We start from the raw sequence: 21,503 nt of genomic DNA, 5'->3' as shown, positions 1-21,503 counted from the left end.
CGATGAAGAAGGAGCGCCTGGAGAAGGCGAAGGAGCGCCAGCGCGCCGCCCTGCTTTGCTTCGTGGAGCGTCGACTCGGCCGCGACGAAGGCGGAGTCGTCGTCATCTGCGACAACGACGACGACGACGACGATGCGCCGCCACCAGTCCGCCATGGCGACGCCGGGCAGGGGTCCAGCAGGGGCGCCCGCGTCAAGGAGGAGAAGGCCGACGACGACGATGGCGGCGACTTCAGCCAGTTTTTCCTTTAGATTAGTTTATGTATATGTGCTATGTAATAAAAATCCACGAACTTCGCCGAAATGTGCCGAAATTTATCGTGTTTGGTCGAAATTTATCGTGTTTAACCGAATTTTATCGTGTTTAAGCCGAACTTCGCCGAATTTCTTTTATTTTAAAACATACCTGGGGCGGCCCTAGGGCCGGCGGCTGGGGACTAATTCGCCCCAGGCCCAATTTTTGCGCCGGCTCATCCCCAGGCGGCGATTTTAGGCGCCCCTGAGGGGCCAACGGCTGGAGATGCCCTCAGTCGCAGTCGCACCCAGCGACAACAGGGAAAGAAACGAAAAAGCTGTGGACCACGCGAGCCACAACAAATCCTTGCCCTCCGCGGCATCCTTATCCTCGCGAATTTTAACTACTTTCGGCTAATTGGGCCTCACCAGGATCGGTGCAGATATTTGGGCAGGCAGGCAGGCGCCGTACGTCCTAGCTGGAGCCCTCCGCGGCCACACGCTCCAGCCTGGCTCGGAGCACTGCAACTGCAAGCAGTGAGTCACTGTCTCTTTTACAGCGTGGAGCCGGGTGGATGAGGACGGGAACAGTCAGCAGTGGATATGTACCGCGCGTCCCTGTTTCAAAAGCCAACGGTCAGGTTCATCCCCCGCATTCCTAATCGGGAGTTTTACTAAGGTTACCTGGTCCGGTGGGTGCGGTGCGCTCTCCATTTCATTGATTGATGAGCTTTATAAGAGAATCATCGTCTATTGGATCTCCCAGGGATCTAGACCCACCTTGCAGCGTCTTTTTCTGCTTGACACGCACACCACCCACATGAGTGGGTGGATTAAAAAGTGGGACAAGTGTATATTCGTCGGGAATCCCATTATATTATATTATTAGAAAAATAATTAGCCAGTCATGCCACGCGAAGGAACTGAATAAAATGTTACTGTGTGCGCGTAGGCGTAGCAAAAAGCCCCAGGGGATACCGACGTTCTCGATTCCCATTGGTGGGGGTATGCAGCTGCTTGGGAGCACAGGATGTACAGCGACCCGTCAAGCACATTTTTACCCCACGTCACTCACCCCCGCGACCCGTCCCGTTCACCCCTCCTCCCCCACGGTGGCGGACCCGAGTCAGAGTTCCCCTCCCCGCCTCGCACCGCCCCGTCACACTCCGTTACCCCTAGCAACCACCGAGATACAAAAACAGAGCGAGAGACGAGCGGCGGCCGGAGGAGAGGAGACTGGTGGGATGGCGCGGCGCGGGCGTGTGGAGCTGCGGCGGATCGAGGACCGGACGAGCCGGCAGGTGCGATTCTCCAAGCGCCGCGCGGGGCTCTTCAAGAAGGCGTTCGAGCTCGTGGTCCTCTGCGACGCCGAGGTCGCGCTGCTCGTCTTCTCCCCCGCCGGGAAGCTCTACGAGTACGCCTCCTCCAGGTGCATGCTCTCCCCTCGCCACCGCGCTCTTATTTACCTGCTCAAATTACTTACTCCTCTGCACTCATTTACGCCACGCTAGTGCTCCAATTCGCCCGACAGAATCCGCGGCGTGCGCTCGGTAGATTTGCTCCGATTTCAATCTGTTTTCCCCTTAGCCTCTCGTAGTAGCGCAGCATACGGCTGCTCTGCGCGCGCACGCCAGATGCTCGAGACAATCTCCCGCAGGCTTTCCACCTTGCACGGACCTGCTTAGCATCCTGGTTTCTTATCTGTGCATTGCTAGTATTGGTACCACCACCTTGCATGAGCATGAGCAGGGGCAGGTGTTCTGCTTTTGCTTCGTTGGAGAGAAAAGCGTGGTCTTGTACTGACCCGGGGAAGCTTCTCCAATGGCGTGGACCGCGTGTTCGTATTCTTCCGCCTACGACGCTTGAGCCTGTTGCCTTTTGTTGGCTCCTGCATGGTCAACCAGCGCATGCCGCCCGCAATCCCGCATGGTGATTATGATTTTTGTTTGCGCGTCCTCCTTGAAAGGAGACGAATTTCGCGGTCGCCAGATGCCTAGAGTCGAATCACCAGAAGTTAAACGTCGGGCCTATACTGTTGAGTTTAACTGAAAATCATTACTTGAAGTAAGACAGACAACAACTATTTTATTTTTTACTCCCTCCGTCCCACAATATAAGACAATTTTACAAGCTATGTTAGCTTGCAAAAATATCTTATATTATGGGGCAGAGAGAGTAATAGATAGAAACACCGAACATAAGGTAGATGCTTATGCGCATGCACCCTCAAAACACTAATTGAAGACCGTAGTTGTGATACAAATTTGGACGCTGATTTGGTAAACATGGTTCCACACACTTTTTATGAATATTAAATTCAAAAAGAAAAACTAGATACAATATAAATTTACTTTTTTTTGTAACATACATAGTCAACCTATATACTTGTGTATGAAGTTTAATGAAGAAATGACATTTGTGGTATTTGTGGCAAAAATGACAAAAGCAAAACTATATTAAAAAACATTGTTTGATGAATAGTATGGTCCTGTCGAGGTTGGATGCGTCGATGCCAAATATCGTGGGGATCCCCATTTCTGTTTGTTCAGGGGCTAAAACACTCCGAAAGTTTTCAAACCAAGACACAAAGTTTTTTGTACCCAGGTTCAGGCCACCAAAATGGTGTACTACCCTATGCCCTACTTGAGTTTTTCCTTTTATGTATCATGGATTACATGATGAGCTCTCTTTCTCTCTTTCTCTCTCTCTCCCTCTCCTCATTTATGAACTACTCTTCTATCTTCTTCAAAGTTGCGAACCTTTTGCACGGCCTTGGTCCTCCCCTTATATAGGACGGGGGGAGGGGGATAGGGGGGCACCGCAATACCTTGCTGGAAAGCATGCCACAAACGATCTTGGGCGACCTAGTCGGTGCTACCCACGTGGGCCCGTCAGAGGATAGGGTGGTGGGCCAGGTGGCATTGACGAACTGAGCCGTGCTAGCTATACATAGCTCGCCAGCTCCCACTCCTGGCGAGAGAAAGCCTAAGAGCATGGTTAATAATACAGCCAACGGTCGGCTACAAGGAGTTGCCATGTCATCTAGAGCCAAACTCATAGCCGACATGTACAATAGTAAGTTTTAAATGTGTACTACTTTATTAATAGTTGGCCCACCTCATATCCTCACAAAGTGTCTTGGGTCTCGTGTTGTAGTCGGCTACTAACCAAGAGCCCGCTTCTTTTCTCTCTCTTCTTCAACTAAGCAAAGATATAATATTCTATTCATTATAGCCTGCTTATGTCACCTTATTGTACTTGCTCTAAGAGACATGCTGAATCCAGCGGAGTGATAGGCAAAAAAGTGACTTGCACATGCCAGGTTCTTGATACGCGGCAGGCCATATCGCCTCAGTTCAGAGCGAACTGGCTTACTATTCATAATCATCATAACTGATAATTCGTAGGTTATCATAAACATGCAAGCATAGCTATTAATGCGCATGTCGGCCTCTGATCTCATGGAGAACCCGAAGGGAAGCGACCAAGCATGTACTTGATATTTTGCCACTTACAAGCCCCTCAAATGACCCGAAGGCGAGGATATATAGATTCCTTGCAGCAATTAGAGCATGGTTAATAATATAGCCAGCTGATGGCTATAAGTAATTGCCATGTCATTTATAGCCATCATGTTATGGCCCCTCCTACTACATCAGCTACACCAGGCGCTGCTACTTCTACGACCAAGGCCCAGGCTGAGATTGAGGCCCATGGCCGACCGACGCGGGCTCGCAAGGGGAGTGAGCGGTACCCGGCCCATAGCTGGGTCACTCGCTGATCGAGAGGGTTATGTACCTGCGAGCGTGGAGAGGGAGGCAGGCTGGAACAAGACACAGGCGGCGGCTGGCTTCCTTCTACCCCCAATTCCCCTTCCTTCTTCCCTAGAACCCTAGCTTGTATCCGGAAATTCAGTCTGTAATCGAGGAATTATCCTGAACCTTAGATCGAGAGCGTAACATTTGGTATCAGCAGCCTTTCCCACCCACCACCAAACACTGGCAGGCCAATTTCCCTCCATTATCCAGACTCGCCACGGCAAGGCAACAACCATGGAGGAAACCAACAAAGCTCCGGCGGATCTGACGGCGGCCATCAGCGCTATGTCAGCTCAGATCAGCGAGATCCACCCGGTGGTTCTCGAACTCCAAGGGTGGAGACCGGCAATTGAGCGATCGGTGGGCGATCTGCGCGCCGAGGTGGGCGAATTGCGGCAGAAACTCAAGGAGATGCGGCCGGCCCCCACGCTGGCGCAAGACCCGGCACCGGCACGGGAGAAGGATCTGGTGCAGCCGGTCCGCCTCGCGGATTTGCCTCCTCTCCTTCCAGCAACCGCCGACCTGCCTTCCCTGCTTCCACAAGTGGCGGACGCGCGCCTTCCCCGACCCAGCGACCACCTTTTGGTTCGCGGTGGCGACGGCCACGGGCCTACTGGCCACGGCAGGACTTCAGATCACCGGGGGATGTCACCGAGGGAACAAACCCCTAGGGCACCTCCGGTCACGGGTACGCTCGATTCTCAGCTCCACATCGGAGAGAGTTCATTCATGGCAGACAGGAGTTTTGGGTATCATCGGTTTCCACCACCACCTCGTTTTGATTTTCCATTGTTCGATGGTGATGGGCCTAGAGCTTGGCAGCTTAAGTGCGAGGCTTATTTTCGTGTGTGCACTTTGAGTCCGGATACTTGGGTTAGCTGTGCCACGATGTACTTCATCGATGGAGCCCTGTCTTGGTTACAGTCGAGCAAGGCACACTTGCATTTTCGCGATTGGGGGCCATTTGCGGATGCTGTGTGCGCCCAATTTGGTCGAGAAGAGTGACAACAATAATAATGACAACAATAATAAAGGATGAGCTAGTGACAACAACAACCACTCGAGCCAGAATCGTGGTAATGACAACAATAATCATAACAATAATAAGTGCAAGCATTGAGTTTGTTGCCTTTACTAATCAGAACAAGGGCAAGGGTCAAAAGAAAGAGTGGGTGCCTAGTAAGAAGGAAGATTCAGACGAAGAAATATTGGACAAACCATGTCAGATTCGTGTCACTAAGGATGCAGAAGGAAACCTTGTTCTTCCCAAGCACACCACTCAGCAGTGCTGGTGCTGATTAAAATGTTGTCTAACAAGTTAATGCCATCGGAGAGCAAAGAAAAGGAGGAGGATGACGATGACGTAGCTCTAGTAGGTGGATTTCCAAGAGAGCATGGTGTACTCTTGATCTTTGCAGATCCGAGTGCAAGCGGGTGCTCAAGTGCGTCAAACGGGAGAGGTCAATGCAGTTAAGCCAGCACTACCCAAGTACTTGAACTGGTCGAAAACGCCATTATATTTGACTAGTCGGATCATCCAGCTCATGTCCCGACTTCGGGTCGACAGGCATTGATTTTCAGTCCACTTGTTAATGGGTATCAACTGATAAACGTCCTCATGGACGGCAGCAACCGCCAGAATATCATATACACTAGCACCTTGCAGCAGATGGGCATTCATTTGTCAGCGTTAGTCAGATGTGAGTTCGTGTGTCATCCCAGGAAAGGAGGCCCAATCACTCGGACAAATTTCCCTGGAAGTGGTGTTTGGCAACCCCAAAACTTTCGGAAAGAAATTATGATTTTTGAAGTGGTGGATTTCCAATGTGTCCATCTTGTGATTCTTGGTCAGCCAGCGTATGCGAGGTTCATGGCCAAGCCATGCTATGTTTATCTCAATTAAAGATGCCTGGTTCGAACAGAGTTATAACCATCATTGGGGATAGGAAGAGAGCTGAAAATTGCATGCAGCGCGGTTTTTGTCATTGTGGATGAGTAGATGGCAGAGGTAGAACTCGATGAATATAGAAATTAGCCGATCCTAGTGACTTATCTACCAAGAAGCCAATGTCAGAGGCCGCCTTTCAGTCTCCCATGATACCCAGAAGTTGCAAGTTCATCCGACTGACGCAACCAAGACCGTAAATGTGGCGAAGGGCATAGATAAGAGATAGGAAGACGAGCTCATCCAGTTCCTCTATGAGAACTGGGACATCTTCGCATGACAACCTTCTGACATGCTTGGTATTCAAAAGAAACTTTCTCAGCACAAGCTTCATTTGGATATGAAGGCTAAACCCGTCAGGAATACCCGCGTCATTTCTCCGAAGATTAATGCAAGTCAGTTGACGAAGAAATAGCTTGGCTTCATCCTCACTATAGTGCATACTCGCGAGACAAACGCAAGGTAAAGATTCATGACTTCTAGAAGTTGGTTAGTTGTCTCGCGGCCCTCAGTTGGTTCATTTCCAGACTCGATGAGAGAGCTTTGCCTCTGTATCGACTGATGAAGAAATTTGATAAATTCAATTGGACAGATGAAGCTCAGGCAACTTTCAAAGATTTGAAGAAGTTATTGTACACTAGACCAGTATTAGCCGTGTCGAGTGAAAAAGAGCCTCTGCTCTTATACATTGCAGCAACCAATCAGGTAGTTAGCATCGTGCTTACAGTCAAGCATGAAGAGGAAGGAAATGCTCTGAAAGTTCAAAGGCCCGTTACTATGAAGTTTTTTAACCCCTTCCAAGCAGTGTACCTGCATTATCAGAAGCTTGTATATGGTGTTTTCCTTGCTGCAAAGAAGTTGGTTCATTACTTCCAAGAGCACTCGATCACAATCGTAAGCGATGCACCATTGTCAGAAATCTTAAACAACCGGGATGCGACAGTCTGAGTGACGAAGTGGGCCATAGAATTGTTGCCTCACGACATCAAATTTGAAGCTAAGAAAGCAATTAAATCTAGCCCTTGCAAATTTCGCTGCCGGCTGGAATGAAGCCCAGCACCCACTCGCCCAAATCCAGTCGGATCAAGGGATCATGTTTTTTCGATGGTTCCAAGATGTTAGCTGGCATGGGGGTTGAAGTGGTTTTGATTTCCCGAAAAGGCAATAAACTCAGTTGCGTGCCCCAAAGTCCGTTTACACCCTCAAACAACGAGGCCGAGTATGAAGCTTTGATGTATGGTCGACGCATGGCTATTTCACTTAGTATCGACCGTTTGCTGGTTTATGGGGACTTAGACCTAGTTGTTAACCAGGTGATGAAAGATTGGGATGTTCGTAGCCCCTCAATGGCAACATATTGCACTGCAGTCAGGAAGCTTGAGAAAAAAATTGAAGGGCTAGAGTTGCATTATGTACCGCAGATTGTGCGTCGCTCCAAGGCTTATACTGTTATGAATGGTGAACTATATAAAGAAAGTGTTACATGAGTGCATCAGCGTTGTGTCCCCTAGAAGAAGCAAGACAAATCCTGGAAGAAATCTACTCGGGTACATGAGATCACGACGCGCCCTCTCGGGCCTTGGTAACAAAAGCATACCGAGCTGGTTTCTTCAGGTTAACTGCTCATGTTGATGCTCAAGACATAGTGGAGAAGTGCACAGATTGCCAGTTTCACACCAACAAGCCTCATAAGCTAGCTTCCGAGCTGAAGACCATTTGGCTTACTTGGTCGTTTGCAGTTTGGTATCTAGACATGACTGGGCCGCTGAGAATGGCATAAGGTGGCTTTAGTCATTTATTGGTGGCAGTCAACAAATTTACCAAGTGGATTGAAGCTATGCCTATCAAGAAACTGGAATCCAAGACATCCATCAAGTTTATGAAAGAGATGATTTATTGCCTCGGTATACCTCACAACATCATAAAAAAATGATGTATTAATTTTGACTCAGATGAATTTAAAGAATTTTGTTGGTCCCAAGGCACTCGGGTTGACTTTGCTTCAATAGCGCACCCGCAGACTAATGGAAAAGTTGAACTGATCCAGTGGAATGATACTCAAAGGCTTGAAGCCACGATTGTTGAGAGACTTGGAACATTGAGTAGGCGCTTGGGTCATAGAATTACCATATGTTTTATGGGGCCTAAGAACTACTCCCAATCGTTCCACCAAAGTAACTTCGTTTTGCATGCTCTACGGAGCGAAGCAGATATGACGAGTTATCTTATTCATGATTCACCCTAGGTGAAATTTTATAATGAACCGGAAGCTAAAGTAGCGCAATAGGATGGCCTCGATATCCCCGAGGAGGAACGCGAGCTAGCCCTTGTCCAATCCATGTCTACCAGCATAACCTATGTCGATATCACAGGCAGCAGGTGCATGGGCGTGCATTAAGTGAAGGTGATCTCGTCCTCCGATTGGATCCTCAAATGGAACAGAAGGTAGCCCCTCTATGGGAAGGGCCATCCATCATCTCCAAGGTGTTGAAGAATGGTGCTTACCGATCGTATCACCTTAATAGGAAGACTGGAGAACCAAGGGTGTGGAATGTTGATCTCCTCTGCCGTTTCTTTACTTAAGTTGTACATAATTTTTGTTTCACAAACTTGTGCCTAGTCTGTCTTGATGAATAAAACGTTAAGTTTTGTATTTATTGTCTCCGAATTATTTCAACTAAGTGTTTTTTGGTATTCATGCAAAAGAAAATCAAAGTAGTGTTCTTCACTTGGGACTCGAGATTATGCCGCACTCGAGGGCTACTCCATCCGTCGATTCAAGCCGCATTCAGGGGCTACACCATACTCGGATGCCACACCTCGCTCGAGGATTTTCCCCTTTGATCCGATTGCAGTTCACTTGATGTTAATTTGCACTAAAGTTGTTGCCGGTGTTACCTCCAATGTTCAACCCAGTGGGTGCAAATCCTTCACTTGTCTTTCTTTCTTTCTTATCTAAAAAGTTCAAGTAAGCCGATTGGATCAATAAGACTCTCTCTTTGTTTCCAAACTTAGTCGCAACATGTCTGCCTCATTGGTCAAAAAGAGTGTGTCAGAGTAATCCAATCGGGAAAAGAACCCAATTGTAAGAGTCAAAGAAAATATTCATAGGAAAATCATACGCTTGCCTAGTCTTGGATCCAATCTTCCTCTCAGGTGAACCATTTGGGAAGGTTATCATTGTGTAAAAATCTTAGGCCAAAGGCATCATAGGCAAAGGCACTTCCTTCACAAGGTGCTAATTAGGCCGGAGAGGAATTTTTGGATGCTCTGCTCAAAATTAAAGCAAGGTCGGGTCATGCTTGGTGGATCTAGGCATCATATGACTACGATAGGGTCCAAGGATAATCTCAAAATTTTCCAAGCAATAGGAAGGGTAGTTGCTTTGGAAGGGTTATCAAATAGGCGTTTACAAAAATAGGAAAAACGATATTTTCCCAGCTCAAATGAAGTTGAGAATTTTACTAGATGACAATGTGGGGATAAAGATCATGTCCATAATGTTTAAGGCCAACTCCAGCACACGACCCCAAACAAACGTCCATTTTGCCCGGATTCTGTCTGTTTGGGTAGGGCAATGGGGTCGTGTCCGGGCCTTTCCTGGGATATGCCGACCGTGCGCCCAACACATGGTCGCATTTCGGCCGCATCCCGTCCGCATACATTTTTCTTTTCAAGCACATATCTTTTATTTTCATCATTGATTCTTGATACATGGAACTACATCACCAAATTTTGACTAGAAAAGCAAGACCAAAGAAAACAAGAACCACAAGAAGACATTTTAGAAGATAACCAACTTCCATAACTGCTCCCTTAAGTTGGATTGGTGCCTTCTCGATGCATTCATTGTTGATCTGCGGAGGCTCGATCTTGCGTGCTTCTTTCTTCTTCGAGTCTAAAGAAGTAGACGTTGCTTCCTCGCATTTAGTCTCATGTCTAGCCTCTATTCTAGCTAAAAGTGCATGAACATCTACTAAATTGAGCTCTATCAAGATATCGATGTACTCTTCTTCCCAATACCAAAAGTTGCATCCATTCTACACAATAAAAATTCAAATTAGCACAACTAGTCAAATCCGAGAGCACAACTGAAGCTAAGTAGCACATGCCCCATCGGTTGACTACTTGATGAACACTCATTCGGGATGTTGTGGCGTTGTAGACACGCGGCGCAAGACCTTCTTTGGGCAGTCGTCGCACTTAATGAGTGGCAACGGTGCGCTGACGAGCTTTTGGGCTAGCAACGAGCCCGGCCGATGGCCGTTCGTGTATCTGTCGACAAACCGCCGCAGTGTAGATCCGAGCGGCTAGAGGCGGAGTCAGTACCTGCATGCAGCCTTGCAGCCTTGTCGGGGCCTTCCGACCCGGTGCCCGACCAGTCCATGGCACGACGCGGCCTCCCATGGCAGGGTGAGCTCAAGCCCGGCCGGATCCGCTCCAAATCCGACCACCGAGTGTGCAAATCAGGTGGCCGTGATTGGGTAGCTCGGGGGTGTCGAGGGAAAGGGGGCTGGGCGAGCGCGCGTCCGAGCTGCACAAACGACAATGGCAGCAGCGGCGGCAGCGAGGGACAAGAGTGGCGGGGGTGCGGCTGGAGCGCTCGGCGGAGGGGGAATGGGGAGTGGATAGAAAAGGGGAGGCTTGTGCCACCGACGGGCGGGCCAGGGGAGGACAAGCGCACGCGTCCTGCCCGTCCGCGCGCTGTCCGTTTCACCTCAAAGTCGGCCCAAACTTGGGCTAGGGATGGGTCGAAAACGGACAGAAAACGGACAAAAGTCCATTTGTGTCCGCACGCTGGGCCGTCTAGTATGTCCGTTTTGCTCGAAACGGACGCACCCGGACAGGATGGGGTCGCGCGCTGGAGTTGGCCTAATAATTTTTTAAGGCATAGAAATATACTTTAAATTTAGGAAGCGATAATGGACATGAAAGGGATATTTAATAATGAGAAATATTGCAAAATGACATCAATATTTTTGTGGGAGTGGGCTTTCTATATATCATATAGGCTATGCTAGTGATTGGAGAATCATAGGAGCAAAGGAAAAGAAGTTTTCTTTGTAATGGTCAGAAATGGAATCATGGTTTTAATATGGTGGCATTAGGGTTTAAAGATACACCCTAATAATTTGCTTGAGATCAAAATGGTCTGAGAAAAGTTCATGGTTCCATGGAGAGAGCTTGCCAAATTACCAAGTCATTCACCCAATATCCAAATAAAATCCAATAAAGTCAATGCATTCAAAAAGGAAAAAGCCAGGAGGTAGATTCACATGCCAAAATTCACCAAGTGATGTTTTGTTTGTGACATGTTTGAAGGTCGAGTTCTCGCTCTCTAGTGAGGAACAAACAAGCATGTCCATTCATCTATTCGTTGAAAGCTAAGTTGGGAACACGCGATCGCCATGAGGTCACCTGTTACACCCCCTAAGCCAACACACAGAGGAGCTCATGTGAGTCCCTTCACCTATCTCGAATATTCGTGTGGGAGGCTTTGCATGTCATCATCCTCTCATCGCTCTATGGGAAGCTCTAGCAGTTCAGACTCCTTGAGGCGTGGTCGATCACTAAGGTGGAAAATTCACGGATGCCTAGCCCCGACGGAAGAACTTTGGGTTGTCCTACAGACGAAGGGTTTCTGCGTCTACACCGTCAAGCGTTTCGATGGAACTACCAATCATAAAAGAGTTTCTTAAGACTTACACCACAATTATTGAAGCAGCTGGTGGTGGTGATGTCAAAATACCTTTGTGGCAATCCTTAAGGGGACCGTTAGAGATTAGTTGACGCACCTCCCTCGATGATAAATCTACTCGTGGAACAAACTATGTCATATGTCCAACATGGAGATGAGGATCCACTGTGGGACTTCATCCAATGTTTTTTCAGCACCCGCCATACTATCCCATGGATTCTTGATTACTCGTTTATCTACGGATTCAGAGGGGTGGTTAGCTTCCACCGCCTACAATGCCAACCTAACCAAGGCTAGGCCATAATCGATGAATTCCTTCCTCAAGTGGGCATGGAAGGACGTGGATGCCAAAGAGGCCATAAACTCATCATCGGAAAGCGCTTGGGCTCGTCTAGGTTGGGATCACACCACAATGACCACTCGGTAGAGAAAAAGTTCACATGAACTGGTGGCACTGACCCCTTCCTAGAATGCATTCTGGACCATATATTTGGTAACTCCATGTTCGACATGTTTAGAAAGTTGTACAAGGTTGTCGAAAGGCAACTGTTGGCCATCATCCCCATCCCAAAAGCAGCTACTAATGGTCGGACACCACCATCACCTTCGACCAAGAGGACAGCCTGGGACTTAACTCAGCTCGGGTGTTTCCCTTTAGTTTCTCACCCCAGTGCTCGCTAACTAGAGCGTCACCCTGGTGCTCGTAGACATAGGGAGTTTACTTAGCATCTTCATCACTTAAGCATGTGACGATCTGTAAATCCCAAGGACGTCAATCAAGTCAATTAGGCAATTCTTCCATGTAAGTCTGCAGATCTTCTGCCCAGACTATTAGACATGTTACCTTGTCCATTTCTTTGAGGGTATGGACTACAAGACAACATTCAAGGCCATACTTTGATGGCTGACACTACTGAAATTAATTGTCATGTCAAACTATGCGCACGCTCGTCGCAAGATTCCTATGCCGAAGGGGGCCATCATGCTCTAGGGATGCATGGAGGCTGCCGGTTGTTGCCATAAGAACCTTGGTGTGGCGACCAAGGATGGCAATATACTTGAAGAATGGGTGGTGTGTCTCAATGTCGACTCAGGCGGACCTTGGGGAATCACCCCAACACCCAAACTTGAGCCCGAGTCGACTTTGATGAAAAAGAAGACTTGAAGACCTTAGGGTAGAGGTAATAAAAGTGGGAGCACCCTTAGGAAAACTAAGGCATTAGACATCATCCCCCCTTAACAATTCACGTGATGTAAGACCTTAGGCCCCGCCAGCCAAAAAAAGTTCTCACCTGCCCCTCTTATGGAATGCACCTCATCCCACCCTAGTACTTGTTAAGCTTCATGCACTATCAACGCAACCAAAAGTTTGAACTGATGGAAATGGCTAGGAAATCCACATATACACTTCAACACCCCCTCTCACATGTGACGCGGGAAGTCAACACGTGAATATACTCAGAGGTATGGCTCAAGAGCCCTTTACATGGACACAAAGGGGGGAACATCAAATTTTTCAATAAATTATGAAAGCCAGGACTCGAACTTGAGACCTACGGCTCTGATACCATGGTAAGCTTCATGCAATAGCTAATGCAACATAAAGTCTGAACTGATGGAAAGGGTTAGGTAATCCACACTTCAACACTTGCAACGACACTTGTCTTAACACAAGGACATCTTTCCTCGACAGGAGAACCATGATGAACTGCCTCGTGCGTAACTAGGTTCATAGGGAATCCATATGGCAAAGGGGAATTCGCGTCACAAGGGACTTCTTGAACCTCCACTGTTAGCCCTTCGTCTCCATTTCCTCAGATTTGGTCCATTGGACAAAACACCCAAGTATCCTAGTCATGATCTTTGCACTTCCCATTAAATCCAGACCTGCTTTAGCCTTTGTAAAATTGCTTAGGGCATTGCCATGATAAGCTTTTTTGCAAACATTAAGGTTGTTGTGGCCTCACCATTGCTTGGGATTCAGGAAGGAATAGAAAGTCCTTGTGGTACCCTACCATTATTCCTCGTTGTTGCCTTCACTTAGAAAAGTGGTATCCCTAGGTATCCAATAGTGACACGGTAAGATGTATTGCATGGAAGCTCATTGTAAAGACCAAACTAAGTATAACAAGCAGATATGAGAGCCCTGTTGCGACCTAGGAGTCGACTTGGACATTGCAACGTGTTCATAAATCTAAAAATCAACAAGCAACCGTCAACCCTAAAAGGACTCCACCTTTAAGCTAAGCGTCCTAGAGCTAGAAAGGTGTCAACGGTCAACTCAAGACTTAGAAAGCAGAGGAAATTTGGTGTTGTTTCCCCTAGTTTTTGTGATGTATGTTTGGTGTTATAGGTGAAGAGCCTATAAACTTGAGCCGCCCAGAGGCCGGAACATCCTCCATGGTTGTCAGGGGTCAAGTCTCCCCACAAAGGAAGTAGCAATTACTCAAAACCCTTAGGAAAGGTCCCATATCGTTGATGGATTAACCACAAGGAAGCTGTCGGTGATGTAGGACAAAACTTCAGCGACTGCTTTCTTGTTTCCCAAACTCACTTCCCGTGTCACCATCTCGCACATGAAGGCAACACAAGAGTCGTAAATCTATCATGGATTCCCAATGTCATTAAGGTCCCTCGGGGCATCATTTGCAACCCCGCTCGAGACAAGAAGTTGCCATAGTCTTCATACACGGACCGTAGTGACAGGTCAGTCGCCACCAAGGACCTCTTAGGGGAAAAGACAATCTCTACCGTACCAATGTTTTCCCTTTCCTAATGTGCCTCCTGGACCAACGCAACGCGACGCTTTTTACCACACAATGGCCAATCGACGCTCCATGAGTTGGGTGTGCGAGCCAAGCCAAACATTATCTTGCTCTCAGAAAAGCTACTTGGCCTTCAAATCTGACACCCCTTAGGTCGGCCCCATCTCGCCTTGACTTGCGAGACCCCAACAGAGACAGTTGTACATACGAGGAGGTTAATGTTTAACTAGCCAAGAAAAGTATCACCCTAGCACATGGTAAGGATGGCAAGCCATTTGTATCATCCACCTTGGTGGGAAGACCCGCATGTAAATCCTATAACCGGAGCTCGTCCTCATCTAGCCTTGATGAGCCTCCCAGCTATCCGAGTCAGACCTTATTGATCGGGTCACCGTTGGATTGTGGGAGGGATCACAATGTCATCGCCTCCAAAATGCTATCCACTGGAACCAGGGCTCCATAGGAAAAATAAGACCGAAGTCCACCAGTGAAAGAGCATTAACCCAAAAAGGGGGATCACCGTTAGTTGGATTATCCCTTTTCTACCACTGCAAGGGTGCTTCAGAGGGAGCTTCGTGGGGTTAGGCTCATCCCTCCTCTTCCTCATTTCCGAGTTAGGGGTTTCTAGCCTCAGAACCCCTAAGCTCCCAGTGAGAAATTTCTCCTTGGTTTCGGCCAGTGCCAAGTGGTGGCAGTTGTGCGCCCGATATGCTCCAGCCATCGGGCCAAACATGGAGGGAACTCCACGCTTATCTGAATGATCAGATGTGCGTACAACTTGCTGTAGTGAAGGGTCGACTAAAAGTGGATCACTCGGTATGATGACGCTTGGTTGAGGCAAGTAAAACCTTATCAATCATAATGGATATCACTTCTTCATCGGAGAACTACGCAATCCTCATGTTGAAGTGTATATGTGGATTTTCTAACCCTTTTCATTAGTTCGGACTTTTGGTTGTGTTGGTTAGTGCAAAAAGCTTAACCTGGTATCAGAGCCTAAGGTCTTTAGTTCAAGTCCTGGCTTTCGTAGTTTATCCAAAAATTGTTGTTGCCCCCTTTGTGTCCATGTATAGGCCTCATGGGCCATACATGTGAGTCTATCCACATGTCGACTTCCCGTGTCACACGTGAGAGGGTGTTGAAGTGTATATGTGGTTGCCTAGTTGCATTGGCTAGTGCATGAAGCTTAAGACCTCAAACATCGAAGGAAAATGTGGCGCCCCAAGAAGTCTCGGGTTACATCCTTGGCATGAAGATCTTTACTAGCAATAGTGGGGCGATAGAACATAGCTGCCCTAGGGAGGTAGGCCTGGAACTCTACTCGGGAATCTCGGTCAAGGAGCCTCCCTGAATTCGCCCCGACAATAAAATGACATTGACCACTAATTTGGCAGTGGGGGGCAACGTCTGGTGATGTAATCTCTATGTTGCTCCATGCAAACATGGAATGATGCGGTGTCAGACACCCTATCTGCGATGATTTTTTCGGCCTTCTGGAGCTGGAAGAAGTACCGCCACATGTCGAGGTTTGGCCTTACCCTAAGTCAAGCTTTACAAAGGTGCATGAAAAAGGCGAGCAGCGCCAAGGACAATGGGCTGAGGTGGGTAAGCTTGATTTGTTACCAGGCCAAGATACCCATGAAGGCATATGGCGGGATCAAAAGGCCCAACTGGCAGAATCTTTCAAATATGACCAATTTGTCAGGGTTATTCTGAGTAGAAGGCTCCCTAAGGGTAGAGCACTAGTGTATGGCCTTCTGCTCCTTCAGGAGGTGACCGTCCACCAACTCATGTAGCTACCTCTTGCTCAAGAGTCGACATTGTCCATGGGCCACTTACCACTCTGGCAGAGGGGCGAGGAGAAAAGGGGGTGGATAAACCTAAGGGAAAAGAGTCTCGGCAAGCAACCTCTCGTGGTTTCTTATAGCCCTCCCTGCACCGGTGATGGTTTAGATCGAAATACACCAAGGCCACTACCCAAAATTCGCGCTAGCAAACGGAAGCAGTTTGAATGAACACCGTTCCTTGGTGAAGAACTCTTCGTTTTCCAACCTCAAATATCGTCTCCATACATTGGTCTTAATATTGGAGCAAAATTATGATTGGGGGTACGTGTTGAACCACAAAGGGTGAAGGGAACTACATAGATTGAGGCTCCCACTCTGTCGAGCCAAACGGGAAGATTCCGCAAGTGGGAGTGGAAAATACTTTCCCCACCGCATCCACTAAGCATAACAATAGATTCATTTCATGTACTGGTGGGGTTACTCGTTGACTACATGTACCTAGTCTAAGTAGGATGCCTCAATGGCCTGCGTACCAAGTAACCAAAAGGGTGTCTGAAGATTCCAATGTCTTGCACCTCGTTGTGACCGAGCTGACACTTCAAAGGGATAAGGATGTGTGCACTAAGCTAGAGATTTTGGCAGTTATGAGAGATACACTCCCTATAACAGCGGGATCACATTATCTTATCGTATCCCTCAATGACAGCTATTACCATCGCCCGTAACCTATAAAGGGGGCGAGTGTCCCTTCATCAAAGATCATCATACTCCAGGAGAAACTTGCATGTAATCTAGTTTTTCGTAAAGTAGATATACATCATTTTAATCCCCTCATTGATCAATAAAGCTTAGTAGGCAAGATGTAGGACTTTTATCCATCTGGAGGCTTGAACCTGGGTAAAACCACCATGCCACCTTCATCGTAGATGAGATCCCTTCGGCACCACCTTTCTCCCTACTGTCTTCCACGACCTACAGTCGATTGTAAGATGTCGACGTATTAATCATTGACAGACATAAATCCATCAAATAGTCAATGGTGTTAAGAAAATTTAATTGAATGTACTCCCACTAAAATCAATATTCCTCTATTGATAGAGTAACTCAAGACCTACAATTAACTAGTCTACTGGTGACCTTTTGCGCCACTACTAAAAGACAATTGAATTGGTAAGAAACACCTTGCTAATCATATCCCTATATGACTCGTTTTACTAGGTGGCATCTCTATGCCTCAACGCCAACCTTAATGTCTCAACGTCCTTAACTATTATGATGACCTTGTCAAGTTAACAAATGCTATGGGTGTATTTCAACATGAACACATCTAATCAAGGAAAGTTAATGGCACCCTACATTTGTAGACCCACCATTAATTTAGAGGAGATGTGCAACGTAACTTTTAATTGGGAGGGCATGAGTTTTACTTGATACTATGTGAGGGTGCATAGGAGTAAAATAACAAGAATAAAATCCACCACATCCACATGATTGTGATATATAGTATGGCACCCTTATGGTGATCTCCATCGCCATGGTTCTGTTATCCATGATGATCTCCATCTTCATGGTCCATCTACAATGTGCCACCAACTATTAATATAATTTGTTTCTCCTACCAGTTAGTAATAAATTACATAGCATTATGGAATCATTACAAGCCGACACGCAGGTCGTTAATACAATTAATGATAGCTCATTGGCTCCAGTCTGGGTCACATACTCATGACTCATAGGCCATGGAAAATTACATACACGCATCACATATATAATGGGCTATACTATACACAATAATCCTGCAAAAACAAGTTATAGATAGAATCGCATTATATTGTATTAAGTGAATCCACAACTCTTTAGAATGTCCTATGGTATAAAGGGTGCTTTCAAAAGGTGTTCAGAGGGGCATTAGTCCTTGCAAAGGTTGAAGGGGTAGTGCCCTCCCTTGCGGCATCCTAACCGCTGATTGTCGATTGGCGGGGTTTGACGAGGCAAAGCACATTGTGGGTGGTAACGCTCAAAACCTCAAAGAAAATGACAAATCCCATCGACCATGCCTATCTTCACTTGGTGAATCATATTTATTTATTTCATCATATATCGATTATTGTTTGATTCGACCATTCAATTGACTTTGCATGCAACTAGCTATGTTGTTTAAAACCAACTAAGACCCTTGGGAATCAACTTAGAGCCCAATCACATGATCACTATACATTGCTGACAAATCCATAAGCTAGTCTGATCTTGTTCAGATTCGACCAAACATGTCGATCTTCATGTGCACTAATTGAATTTACGTTTCGTAGTTTACATCGATGGCCAATCCAACTAGTGCGACTATATAGAGTCACAAACATAATTTAGTATCACGGATACCGGACCTCTAATCCATCCACGGACATCATGTATAATTTACTACATCGGCCAATACAAATAGTGTTATATACCCAAATCCAAAACTTAACAACATTGACTCTATAAGACCATTGTAGGAAAACGGGGTAGCCTGCATAATCTCGTACCAAACATGCCACTGCGCAAACCGAACAAGATGTAATTATAGATCACGAATTTACCACTAGACGCGCTAGCCCGTATCGTAAGTAGAGTCCATGTAACGTGTCGATGCGGTGTACTCGACTTAGTATCTTCTTCTCGCAGTTTCCTCGTAAGGTTCGTCCAAGTGTCAGATTTGCAACACCTCCAAGGCATCTACACATTCAGGGAGGAATGCCTCTGGTGACTTCTGGCGTTCGAGAAGTGGCAGCTTGGTTTCAAAAAGTCAAGATTTGGCTAACTCTAAAACATTTGCCCCTTCTCCTTATGTAGATGTCCCCATAATGGACTTCTACATTGGAGGCCCATAAAGACTCAATTTCCAATCTAATTCAGATCCTAATCCAAGTAAGGCTCCAACCCTTAAGTGTGCGACCCTATTCGTGCATGTTTGGACATGATCTAATGCTCCTATCACGGTGTGCCAACTCCCAAAACCGCACAAACTCCCAAAATCGCACATAAAGATCATATCGAACAAACCTTCACAATGTTTCGTAGTTGCTACTCCCTTTATCTCCCGATATTGGTCAAGCTCGGGCTCGACCGCTCTTTCTTGATCATGTGACTAAAAATCCATTACTAGGTTAGCATTTTAATCTTAAGTAGCACGACCGTGAATTTTGGAATTCATTGACTCGAGGGGCCAGCTATCTCTCTCATTGTAGACAGCAAAAAATCTCATCTTGATTGACCATGCCTCACAACATGCTATGTGACAAACAAGAAAAGCAACCTCTATAACTACTCAGTTATGGATTAGTGTTTTAGTCTCTAAGTAAGTCACTAAACATCACAAGTACATGCTACAATATCAGGTCTAAGGGCATAGCGTACTCACTGAAAGAGACAACTAGAAAGCACTCCCATTGTATCAAGTTGGGCTTTTCCAACCCCATGTTCCCTAACATGTGTTCATATTATTGGTTCGACATCTCTATGTCCATGACCGCGAAGGAGGGTCATCAAACAATACATGTGCTAGTCTAATGCTAATATGTATCTTCACATGAATTTTGACTAGGGACTAATTTAGAACAATCATTTAAGCATAGAGTATTACAAACAAGACACATATTTTCCAATCTATACAAATGATGTTATGCAAGCAACATTTAATAAATCATGGATACAATGAAATGTAATCATCTCTATGATTGTCTCTATGGCATATTCTAACATATCATCCACATAACACTCAAGTTTACCACAGACATATGTTATGCAATGCTACAAATTTTATAATCAATCGCAAAGAAAAGTTAGGTATGTCAGGTGAGTAGACATAAGTTCCAACTTCAGTATCCACAAAGTCAACACCAATTGTTGTTTGATCCAGCATCCCGTCATAACAAGCATGCCAACTAGTATATCCTTATACATACAACATTTCCAACAAAAAAGCGATAGTATGAATACATTAACATCATTAATCAAGCACTTCATGCAATTAATTAGTGCATGCTTGTGTAACCCATTTTGTTAAAATACAATAACTCCATCATATGATTACCCAAGAAGCTAACGACATTGCTATATGAGTTCATAGTCATAACCTTAGCTAATCATTTTAATCTCCTTCAAGAATGTAACCCATATGCATTAAGCTTTCACATGAGCATATGCTCCCAGCTTAAAATTCTCCTTGCACCAATTCCAAAAGTTGATAATAATAATAATAAATAAATAATAATAGATCTATCAAACACAATTATGCCAATTACTCATCGCAAGAAAATTTAGTCTATGGGGAATATTTAGCATTAGAAAAAGGCATGAGCTAGCTATAGTGTGTCAAGACAAGGTCTCTCTTTGTGCCCTACCTTTGGCACTATGTTTTGGCTTTTACAACATTTTTGTCTCTATGTAGGCATAACCGATGAGGAAAGTTGATGATGCTTCACCTTTGGCGTTGTCACTTTACCTCTATATTAAAAGTGTCTACGTATCGCGTAATTAATAACGATAGGATGATGTCGCATCTTATCATAGATATTGTATAGACATGCAAGGTGGTACATATATCATTACTATCATCCAATTAGATCCACCTAAGCTCAATAAAACGGTGTTTACGTATAAGAAGTTTGCACTAGGGGTACTATTTCTATGTACTAGGTGTTATAAGTTTTGCGCTTGCCATTTGAACAAATGCATAGATGATGCTATGATAATTAAATGTTTTTGTCATACATTATAATATATATTGCAAAATGTTTTGGTTCATGTGAGATGAATATTTTTTTAATAAAATTGTGCATGCTCATACATACAAATTTCACCCGCAAAAAAATACATAAAAATTTAGAATTGTTCTATTAAATACTTGAAAGAAAGAGTTGCAAATTTAGTACATAATTTGTATCAAGTAAACTTTACATTATGAATTGAGATTAAGGAAATATATCAGTAACTATTTGACCTTTAGTAACTTATTATTTTATAGAATGTCACTTTGGAGTCTTTTTCACAAACTTTGTTGGATTTTATTGAAAAGTAATGTCTTGGGCAAAGAGTGTATTATAATACCATGTCATGATGTGATTGCTGCTTGGTGATTTCTATGGTATTTTCTATTTCTAAAGTTTGATGGTTCATTTGCATTTCTCGGCCTGACTTGGTTTTAAAAGGTGTCATAGGAAATTCTACCTCGATAAATATTCTCTCAAGTGGGAATAGCTACAACAACTGGATTTAC

The 21,503-nt window shown here is 45.6% G+C and overlaps 2 protein-coding genes across 2 annotated transcripts in view; both read left to right on the top strand.

The window, feature by feature from the left end:
* Window positions 1-1,311: 1,311 nt before the first annotated feature.
* LOC125545783 (MADS-box transcription factor 51) overlaps window positions 1,312-21,503 on the top strand; it is a 41,350-nt gene continuing 21,158 nt past the window's right edge. Inside the window, exon 1 of the mRNA XM_048709818.2 lies at window positions 1,312-1,662. Within this exon, the coding sequence (XP_048565775.1) occupies window positions 1,478-1,662 (185 nt within the window). The 5' untranslated portion in view covers window positions 1,312-1,477. The remainder of the gene's footprint in view (window positions 1,663-21,503) is intronic.
* On the top strand, window positions 1,669-21,427 carry LOC147981125 (uncharacterized). The gene has a single exon (XM_087513819.1). It carries the CDS (start codon window positions 4,286-4,288, stop codon window positions 5,054-5,056), a length of 771 nt encoding a protein of 256 aa, XP_087369945.1. The 5' UTR covers window positions 1,669-4,285; the 3' UTR covers window positions 5,057-21,427.

Source organism: Triticum urartu, chromosome 3A (genome assembly GCF_056163025.1).
Source record: "Triticum urartu cultivar PI428250 chromosome 3A, HENAU_Tu73, whole genome shotgun sequence".
NCBI classification, from domain to species: Eukaryota; Viridiplantae; Streptophyta; class Magnoliopsida; order Poales; family Poaceae; genus Triticum; species Triticum urartu.
Note: the sequence above shows the minus strand (reverse complement) of the source record. Positions and strands in the feature narration are given on the sequence as shown.